The sequence below is a fragment of the Nanorana parkeri genome, unplaced genomic scaffold, assembly GCF_000935625.1.
Source record: "Nanorana parkeri isolate BGI_ZX_2015 unplaced genomic scaffold, ASM93562v1 scaffold2, whole genome shotgun sequence".
NCBI lineage: Eukaryota > Metazoa > Chordata > Amphibia > Anura > Dicroglossidae > Nanorana > Nanorana parkeri.
In genome coordinates this window covers 5,067,167-5,077,512 of record NW_017306270.1, presented here as the reverse complement: position 1 = coordinate 5,077,512, position 10,346 = coordinate 5,067,167, and the positions used below count along the sequence as shown (strand labels likewise).

Below are 10,346 nucleotides of genomic sequence, written 5' to 3'. Positions count from 1 at the left end.
TACCCCCCTACTCCCACAGTGCAGGGGTAGCCCCACTTCATGGGTACGTTTTTTTAAATTCCTGCAGTTTCTATTTTAAGGGCCTTTCCTGTAACAAACAAGGAGGCCGCCATTGCTGATTGTTCATGTTACCCTGAAGGCAATCTGAACGGATACACTAAGCTCACTTGGATTGGGCACACCGTCCTGCACAGCTTCATCATCTCATCGGATCATTCCACACATCGCCTGACAACCTGCCAGTCAGTAAAATGTAAATATCATGGAAAAGGAAATTCAAGCAAATGTTGACAAATACGTCACCACTGACAATGTGACCACACGGATATAACACAAAATATGACTTTCTTCTATTTATTGTTTTGACATTTTGTTTTCTTTTTATGTCCGGCTCTAGTTACAATATGAATGTGTTAAAGCTGAACTCCAAGCAAACAGCTTAACACGCAGCTGAAATACATAGTTACATAGTTACATAGTATTTGAGGTTGAATAAAGACATTAGTCCATCAAGTCCAACCTATTAGGATCTCATTCTAGGAGTACCCGTACCCCTGTATATTCTACCCACCTCTGGATCCCGCTGCTCCAACCCCCCCTCCTCAGCCCGACCCCCCTCCACGACAGTCTGGTGCGTTAAGTCCAGACTCTTTTCCATGTTGTTTATGCTCCTCAGTGTTGCCAGTTTGTTGCTTAGATCCAGAAAGTTTCACATGTATGTGAAACTTTCCTGTTGAGGGATTTGTAGTTCTTTTCCGTCGCCCTTGTGATGCGCACTCCACAGCCATGGCCGACAGCATAACTAGAATGGTGGGATCGCTATCCTCCATTATAGTCAAGTTGCACATTTTGGTCACCAGCCAGCTCACATCAAGGATCAACAGCACAATGATAGGGTCAGCATGTTCCCAGTGTGCAATGCTGTAAAGCCTGACTGGATCCCACTGTGCAGGGGATTAAGGGAGTGTGTGGGGTATAACAGTGGGCAGTGTGTACAGAAGAGGAGTGTGGAGGGTATGACAGGGGGCAGTATGTACAGGAGAGGAGGGTGGAGGGGATGACAGGGGGCAGTATGTACAGGAGAGGAGGGTGGAGGGGATGACAGGGGGCAGTATGTACAGGAGAGGAGGGTGGAGGGGATGACAGGGGGCAGTATGTACAGGAGAGGAGGGTGGAGGGGATGACAGGGGGCAGTATGTACAGGAGAGGAGGGTGGAGGGGATGACAGGGGGCAGTATGTACAGGAGAGGAGGGTGGAGGGGATGACAGGGGGCAGTATGTACAGGAGAGGAGGGTGGAGGGGATGACAGGGGGCAGTATGTACAGGAGAGGAGGGTGGAGGGGATGACAGGGGGCAGTATGTACAGGAGAGGAGGGTGGAGGGGATGACAGGGGGCAGTATGTACAGGAGAGGAGGGTGGAGGGGATGACAGGGGGCAGTATGTACAGGAGAGGAGGGTGGAGGGGATGACAGGGGGCAGTATGTACAGGAGAGGAGGGTGGAGGGGATGACAGGGGGCAGTATGTACAGGAGAGGAGGGTGGAGGGGATGACAGGGGGCAGTATGTACAGGAGAGGAGGGTGGAGGGGATGACAGGGGGCAGTATGTACAGGAGAGGAGGGTGGAGGGGATGACAGGGGGCAGTATGTACAGGAGAGGAGGGTGGAGGGGATGACAGGGGGCAGTATGTACAGGAGAGGAGGGTGGAGGGGATGACAGGGGGCAGTATGTACAGGAGAGGAGGGTGGAGGGGATGACAGGGGGCAGTATGTACAGGAGAGGAGGGTGGAGGGGATGACAGGGGGCAGTATGTACAGGAGAGGAGGGTGGAGGGGATGACAGGGGGCAGTATGTACAGGAGAGGAGGGTGGAGGGGATGACAGGGGGCAGTATGTACAGGAGAGGAGGGTGGAGGGGATGACAGGGGGCAGTATGTACAGGAGAGGAGGGTGGAGGGGATGACAGGGGGCAGTATGTACAGGAGAGGAGGGTGGAGGGGATGACAGGGGGCAGTATGTACAGGAGAGGAGGGTGGAGGGGATGACAGGGGGCAGTATGTACAGGAGAGGAGGGTGGAGGGGATGACAGGGGGCAGTATGTACAGGAGAGGAGGGTGGAGGGGATGACAGGGGGCAGTATGTACAGGAGAGGAGGGTGGAGGGGATGACAGGGGGCAGTATGTACAGGAGAGGAGGGTGGAGGGGATGACAGGGGGCAGTATGTACAGGAGAGGAGGGTGGAGGGGATGACAGGGGGCAGTATGTACAGGAGAGGAGGGTGGAGGGGATGACAGGGGGCAGTATGTACAGGAGAGGAGGGTGGAGGGGATGACAGGGGGCAGTATGTACAGGAGAGGAGGGTGGAGGGGATGACAGGGGGCAGTATGTACAGGAGAGGAGGGTGGAGGGGATGACAGGGGGCAGTATGTACAGGAGAGGAGGGTGGAGGGGATGACAGGGGGCAGTATGTACAGGAGAGGAGGGTGGAGGGGATGACAGGGGGCAGTATGTACAGGAGAGGAGGGTGGAGGGGATGACAGGGGGCAGTATGTACAGGAGAGGAGGGTGGAGGGGATGACAGGGGGCAGTATGTACAGGAGAGGAGGGTGGAGGGGATGACAGGGGGCAGTATGTACAGGAGAGGAGGGTGGAGGGGATGACAGGGGGCAGTATGTACAGGAGAGGAGGGTGGAGGGGATGACAGGGGGCAGTATGTACAGGAGAGGAGGGTGGAGGGGATGACAGGGGGCAGTATGTACAGGAGAGGAGGGTGGAGGGGATGACAGGGGGCAGTATGTACAGGAGAGGAGGGTGGAGGGGATGACAGGGGGCAGTATGTACAGGAGAGGAGGGTGGAGGGGATGACAGGGGGCAGTATGTACAGGAGAGGAGGGTGGAGGGGATGACAGGGGGCAGTATGTACAGGAGAGGAGGGTGGAGGGGATGACAGGGGGCAGTATGTACAGGAGAGGAGGGTGGAGGGGATGACAGGGGGCAGTATGTACAGGAGAGGAGGGTGGAGGGGATGACAGGGGGCAGTATGTACAGGAGAGGAGGGTGGAGGGGATGACAGGGGGCAGTATGTACAGGAGAGGAGGGTGGAGGGGATGACAGGGGGCAGTATGTACAGGAGAGGAGGGTGGAGGGGATGACAGGGGGCAGTATGTACAGGAGAGGAGGGTGGAGGGGATGACAGGGGGCAGTATGTACAGGAGAGGAGGGTGGAGGGGATGACAGGGGGCAGTATGTACAGGAGAGGAATGTGGAGGGTATAACAGTGGGCAGTATGTACAGGAGGGGTGTGTGGAGGATATGACAGTGGGCAGTGTGTACAGGAGAGGAGTGTGGAGGGTATAACAGTGGGCAGTATGTACAGTAGAGGAGTGTGGAGGGTATGACAGGGGGCAGTATATACAGGAGAGGAGTGTGGAGGGTATGACAGTGGGCAGCATGTACAGGAGAGGAGTGCAGAGGGTATGACAGTGGGAAGTATGTGCAGAAAAGGAGTACAGCCAGTATTACGGGGGACAGAATGTGTTGGAGGGAGGGCCGGTGGGTGCCGGTGCCCCACACTCTTCACTACTGGAGCATGAACAGCTCTCACTTTGAAAGCCCCCCCCATCCTCAACTGCGAGACATTGAGCAGGAGACACTGAAGAACAGCAGTGGTGGGGAGGGATCTTAAAGTAATTTCTGACAGTAAATGTGGGTGTGTAGGTTTGAGGGAAAAGGGAGGGGGTTATGTCGACCATAAACATGCATATGATTGGTGTGGCCACATGTGAGGTTATTGACTAATAAGCAAACAGGAAATGAGACAGGCTACAAGACTAAACGGTCACCTGTCACTGTATGGACACGCAGGTTCACCAGACTCGAGTAGCCATTTTCACCTCAGACACACTTGAGTGAATCCAGTCACTACAAACAGCCATCACTCCAAACGAGCGCACGCACAGCGTCTTTATCGAATCAATTATTCAGACTTTGCTTGTTACACAATTGCCAGAACTATGTGAAGTCTGCAGCAAAGCGACTGATGGGAATCAATAAAAACAATTGTTTGTTTAGGAGCCGCTCGTTATACACACCAATTGTACTTCCTTTTACTGGTCACCATTTCACAGAAAACGATAGTCAGGCCAAAAATATTTCATGTTTCCCGTAACTGTCTGCGCCTTCAACATGCATCAAACACAGCTCATCAGAACGCAGGGCTGACATTGCTGATCTCCTTCTGAAAATGCTCTTTGCCTGACCGCAGTACTTTTTGAGTCACTGACCTGCAACAAGCAGGTGACCAGTGAAGTCACAACTCCTGATATACATACTTGTTCCAGAAAGCATTGAACTGATTGGATCAGCATGACAGCAAGGGACCCAGCATCTTGAGAAGGAGAGGGCAGCAATGGCTGCCTACACAGATCGTTCAGTACGAGTTTCCTTTAACCAATTAAATCCCCCAGACCTAAATCTTCCTAAATCTCCCCCCGAGTCACAGAGCATTCTTTTTGTTTTGGCAATGTCTCTCATTCCGCACATTACGTTTTCTAGTCTACCCCCATGTACTATACATCATTTTTTGGGATGGATACGGCTTTAAGCACGCAAGGGGAAAAAACTGTTTGAGTAAATTGTTAGCATGACATGAAGATAAGATTACGTTGGCTTGACGATGGCACAAATTAACATGATGGCGACTTTTGCACAGGTGTGTGATAGCAAAAAATTCAAATGATATTACATTCACTTGCGGGAGCATTTGATGCTTGCACAGGGAATGCAAATGTTATCAAGATCATCCGACGTCATTGTTGCCACCTGAGAATGAATCTGGTGAGGAAATATTTTTTATTTATTTTTAGAATATATATATATGTAATTTTTTTCTATTTTCTTTTCCCACTTTTTTTTTTCTGACCCTCACATGCAGCTGTGAAGCAGCAGATAACTTTTAATAGTAATATACTGCTGGCTGCAATTAGCCCGAAATAGATAACTATAGCAGTGATGTACTGCTATAGGGAGGAACTGGACCGAGCGGCAACAGCTCTACCCCAGCCTTGGTACTGACAGAAGGTGCCATGACACCACTTGTGACATCACAACACTCCCGATATAAATACGTGGAAGCCCACAGCAGGGCCGTAGCGAGGGTGAGGCGACTGAGGCTCTTGCCTCTGGCGCAGGTGCGGGGGGGGGACGCAGCACGGCACTGAGAAGTGGGGTGGCACAGCCTGCAGCTTCTCATCTGGATCCCCGCTGCTCTCCCTGTTCTATATGGGCAGAGGCAGCGGAGATCCGAGGAGAAGTGAAGCGCTGAAGCTAGCAGGGGGGGCGGAGGAGGGAGGAATGGCCGAGCAGTGAGAAGAGAGAGCCGCTCAGCTAGGATCTGACAGCGGCGGCTCTCTCTCTCCTCACCGCTCGACCATGCTGCTGTGACAGCGCTCCCTCTTTACTCCCCCGCCAGTTTCAGCTTTTCACTTCTCGGATCCCCGCTGCCTCTGCCCATACAGGCGGGGAAGAGCAGCAGGGATCCAGAGGAAAGGCTTCAGGCTGTGCCGCCTCTCTGTGCGCGGCCGAACAGCGGAGGATTGGTACATATCAGTGATATCAGCTGATCACTCCAGTGTTTGTAAATGACTGGGGACACATAGTACTATGTGTCCCCAGTTATGAATAAACAGGAAGTGCTTTACATCACTTCCTGTTAATTCAAGAGTTGCTGAATGGGTAGTAGCACTCTGTACAGAGGCTTCTCCCCATTCAGAAACTGGTTGATAGAAAATATTTTCTGAATGAATGGGAAGCCTCTGTACTTTCCATTCATTTAGAACAGAGTCTGCAGAAAAAGAGATTGAGCACTCTGTGTCCTCAATTTCTTTTTCTATTTTAAAACGGAAATATCAGACGGCTGTTAAGACCCCTAGTATTTCCCTGGAGCCCCCCCAACAGTAAAAAAATGAAAATGAAATTGAAAAGAAAAAAAAAATGATAGAAAAGCAAATCCTGGAGGCGGGGCGCATAACATCACATGACACCTCGCGTGCGCTGCGCTGGGTGACATCACACGCATGTTGGGGGGGCACTTTTTTGTTTTTTGCCTTGGGTGCAAAAGGAGTTAGCTACAGCTCTGGCCCACCTATGACTAAACTGGGTAAAAGGAACCAGTTCGAAATATGGAAGCTTCCATTGCTATCAGGGATGTCATCCCAATCCAGGCTAGATTACCTAGTGAGTCATGGACCTGGAACAAGCAGACAGACAGCGCAGTCTGAAGGGCATACACGCCGGTCCTGCATGCTTGTTCTATGTAAGTGACTCACTAGTAAGTATTAATACACTACACTAAACCCAACCTGGGGTTCTAATCCCACCAAGCACACCGTCTGCATGAAGCTTGTCTGGGTTTCCTCCTAAGAGCATACTGACTGATAATTTGGCCCTTAAAGGGCCATAGTCATCTTAGGACCATTGCTGAACTCTCCTTTTGAGAATGCTAAATTCATGCTGCCATGTTGGCTTGACAACCAAAATGTTTTGCACTTTCAGTGCTGCAAGTGGTCACCAGGACAAATAGAAAGGGTGAATCCCCCCAGCAGGAACAGCAATACAAACCGACAGGGGGTTATAACCCGTCTACATTCCATCCAAAGCCAACACAAATATTTAGCTTTATATAAATTTGTCACAGTGATGTCACTAGCTCATAGCTCGTAGGCAAGTGCTTGGCTGCATGGTCTGATATGTTTCTCATGCAAGTAATTCATGTCATATGGTATGGGTTTACTTTATAACCCCTGTAATACCTTTCATATGTCTATTAAAGACTGGAACAGGTTGAAATCAATGTGCTGCAAATGAAGCAAATGTCAATAAAACTACACACATACAGTAGCAGGAGATTTATGATGCAAGGCTTGCTTGAGCAGTTAAGGCTTTTACATCCTACATGCAGATGTGCCCCCAAAAGTCCCATAGTCTTCTCCTGCTGACCCTACAATAAGGACACAGGTGAGATAAGGAGGTAGGTGACACCGATGACACAGGCGGCCAGGCAAACATCAGCCCTGCACTCAGGTGAACCCACATGGTAAGATTTGAACACATTTCACTGAGAATATAGCTGCATTGCTATTGGCCAGAGCAGGGCATGTGACTGGCTGATGTTCTATGCAATAATTGCAGCTTTCACACACACACCGGACACATACTCTAGCAGTGTGCTGCAGTCACACTGATGAGTAGATCCAGATATTGTACTGAGCAATGCCTGTTCACATTGACAGTCAACAGACCATGCTGAGCTCTGGGAGATGGTAATTGCAATGCAATCACCTGCTACACCGTGCAGCTATGCAGCTCTCCCTGTGTGCCACCAGCAGTGAATTTAATGCACACTGACACAGTCCAGCATCCTTACTGATAGATGATCCTGGATCCAGGGATCCCCACATCACTGGCACAAATCAACCACAGCTGGCAGGGACATCCCCGTGTCCTTGCCAGATCCCCACACTCTGAGATCTCCCACATCCACAGATACCCATCCAGAAAACCCAGAGCTCTGCAGACGACCAGTGCTAGAGATCCACAGTGATTCCTCAGTGCATAGAGTACATAATGTATAGCGATCCTTCTACAAGGAGATCCCCGCAGTCACAAATCCCCCCCAAACAGAGATCACCATGGAAGTCATGGATCCCCCTATAATGATATCCCTACATCACTGTTATAAATATCACTCTATACAGATAAAAAAATCCTACTGTCAGAAATCCCCCAGATCATAAAGATCCCCAAGATCATTTCTATAAGATATGTCTCTATAAAGAAATCCCCACATCATCCCTAAAGAGATCCTCAGTTGAGATAACCCTATTATTCCTGTAGTCACACAGCCCCCAGGTCACTCATATAAAGACCTCCCCATGGGGAGATTCTAACATAATGATCCCTATAAAGAGGTATTTGCATCATTCCTATAGAGATTCCTTTTAAAAGAGATCCCAAAATCAATCTGTTAGACTGCCTTGAAAAAGAGAACCTCACACCATTCCTATAGAGATCCACTGTAAGAGACTTTCACACCGTTCCTTCCTATAGAGATCTTTAGAAAGAGACCATCACACCATTTCTACTTAGACCCTCAGAAAGGGACCTGTACACCAGTCCTGAAGAGATCTCCAGGAACAGACTCTCCCACCATTTCTATAAAAATATTGAAAAAGACCTTCACACCATTCCTAAAGAGATCCACAGAGACCTTTACACCATTCCTAAAGAGGACCTAAGAAAGAGACCCCCACACCATTCCTGAAGAGATCTTCAGAAAGAGACCCCCACACCATTCCTGAAGAGATCTTCAGAAAGAGACCCCCACACCATTCCTGAAGAGATTTCCAGAAAGAGACCCCCCACAACATTCCTGAAGAGATCATAAAAAAAAACCTGTACACAATTCCATCCTTAAAAGATCCTTAAAAAGAGACCCTTACATCACTGGTGGGCATATGGTGATCCGCTTGTAAAAAGGTCCCTACACCATTCCTGAAGAGATCTTCACATCATTTCTACAGAGGAATCCTAGAAAGAGATTCCCAAATCATTCTTCTAGACATCCTCCAGCAATGAGATTCCCAAATCATTCCACTAGAGATCCTCCAGCAATGAGATTCCCAAATCATTCCACTAGAGATCCTCCAGCAATGAGATTCCCAAATCATTCCACTAGAGATCCTCCAGCAATGAGATCGCCAAGTCATTCCTATAGAGATCATCCAGCAATGAGATCCCCATAGCATTCCTCTAGAAATCCTCCACCAATAAGATCCCCAAAAACATTCATATATAGATCCTCCAGCAATGAGATCCCCATATCATTCCTCTAGAGAGCCTCCAGCAATGAGATCCCCAAAAACATTCCTCTAGAAATCCTCCAGCAATAAGATCCCCAAATCATTCCTCTAGAGATCCTCCAGCAATGAGATCCCCAAAAACATTCCTCTAGAGATCCTCCAGCAATAAGATCCCCAAATCATTCCTCTAGAGATCCTCCAGCAATGAGATCCCTCAAATGATTCCTCTAGAGATCCTCCAGCAATGAGATCCCTTTTTAAAAATCCTCCGCAATGAGATCCCTCAAATGATTCCTCTAGAGATCCTCCAGCAATGAGATCCCTCAAATGATTCCTCTAGAGATCCTCCAGCAATAAGATCCCCAAATCATTCCTCTAGAGATCCTCCAGCAATGAGATCCCTCAAATCATTCCTCTAGAAATCCTCCATCAATGAAATCCCCAAATTATTCCTCTAGAGATCCTCCAGCAATGAGATTCCCAAATTATTCCTCTAGAGATCCTCCAGCAATGAGATTCCCAAATTATTCCTCTAGAGATCCTCCAGCAATGAGATTCCCAAATCTCCCATTCCTATTGAGATTCCACATCATTCCCATATAGATCCAGCTGCAATGAGGTTCTCTCATCATTCCTATACACACCTCCTGCAAAGAGATCCCTACATAATTTCTCCAGCGATCCACCTATGAAGAGATCCCAGTGATGGGGTCCCCGTACAGAGCTCCGCAGTCCTGCAGTCAGGGACCCCCACACACACACAGCCCGCTCCCCCCAGCCCCGGAGAAGTTCTTACTTGTGAGCTGTCAGTGACTGTCATCCATCAGACCGGAGTGTCCGGCTCCCCCCTCCTCTCCCCGGGTACCGGGGCTCTTCATCACTCCAGCAGCCCCGGGAACAGTTGTGCCATGCGGGGGGTGAGTCTCCGGGATGCGATGATGGGGTCCCGGCAGGAGGTGTGTGTCCGATCCCCGGAATCAGTGCTGCTGCTGCAGGCCAATTCACACCCAGCCTATCCCCGTACACTGGAGCGGAGCCAGCCCCCGCCATGTGATTGGTCCGCTTCTACTGTACATGTCAGTCAAGTCCATGAATGGTAAAGAGCCCCTCCCACCTGCCAGTGCCGGCCCCTCCCACCTGTCAAGTCCGGCCCCCTCTGCATCACGAACTCACTAGCTGCAGGTCCCTGCATAGGAAAACCTCCGGCGTGCTTCCCTCTGCGCTTCAGATACACCGGGACATACATCATATCCTGCATGGCATGTGTCATAGGCTGCTGTCTTTGCATGGCATGTGTCATAGGCTGCTGTCCTTGCATGGCATGTGTCATAGGCTGCTGTCCTTGCATGGCATGTGTCATAGGCTGCTGTCCCTGCATGGCATGTGTTCTAGGCTGCTGTCCCTGCATGGCATGTGTTATAGGCTGCTGTCCCTGCATGGCATATGTCACAAGCGGCTGTCCTTGCATGGCATGTGTCATAGGCTGCT

General features: G+C 49.9%; 1 protein-coding gene across 1 annotated transcript in view; it reads right to left on the bottom strand.

Moving 5' to 3' along the window:
• Positions 1-9,758, bottom strand: part of PTPRE (protein tyrosine phosphatase, receptor type E) — a 158,141-nt gene extending 148,383 nt beyond the window's left edge. The window contains exon 1 of the mRNA XM_018562687.1: positions 9,655-9,758. Within this exon, the coding sequence (XP_018418189.1) occupies positions 9,655-9,678 (24 nt within the window). The 5' untranslated portion in view covers positions 9,679-9,758. The remainder of the gene's footprint in view (positions 1-9,654) is intronic.
• Positions 9,759-10,346: the final 588 nt, after the last annotated feature.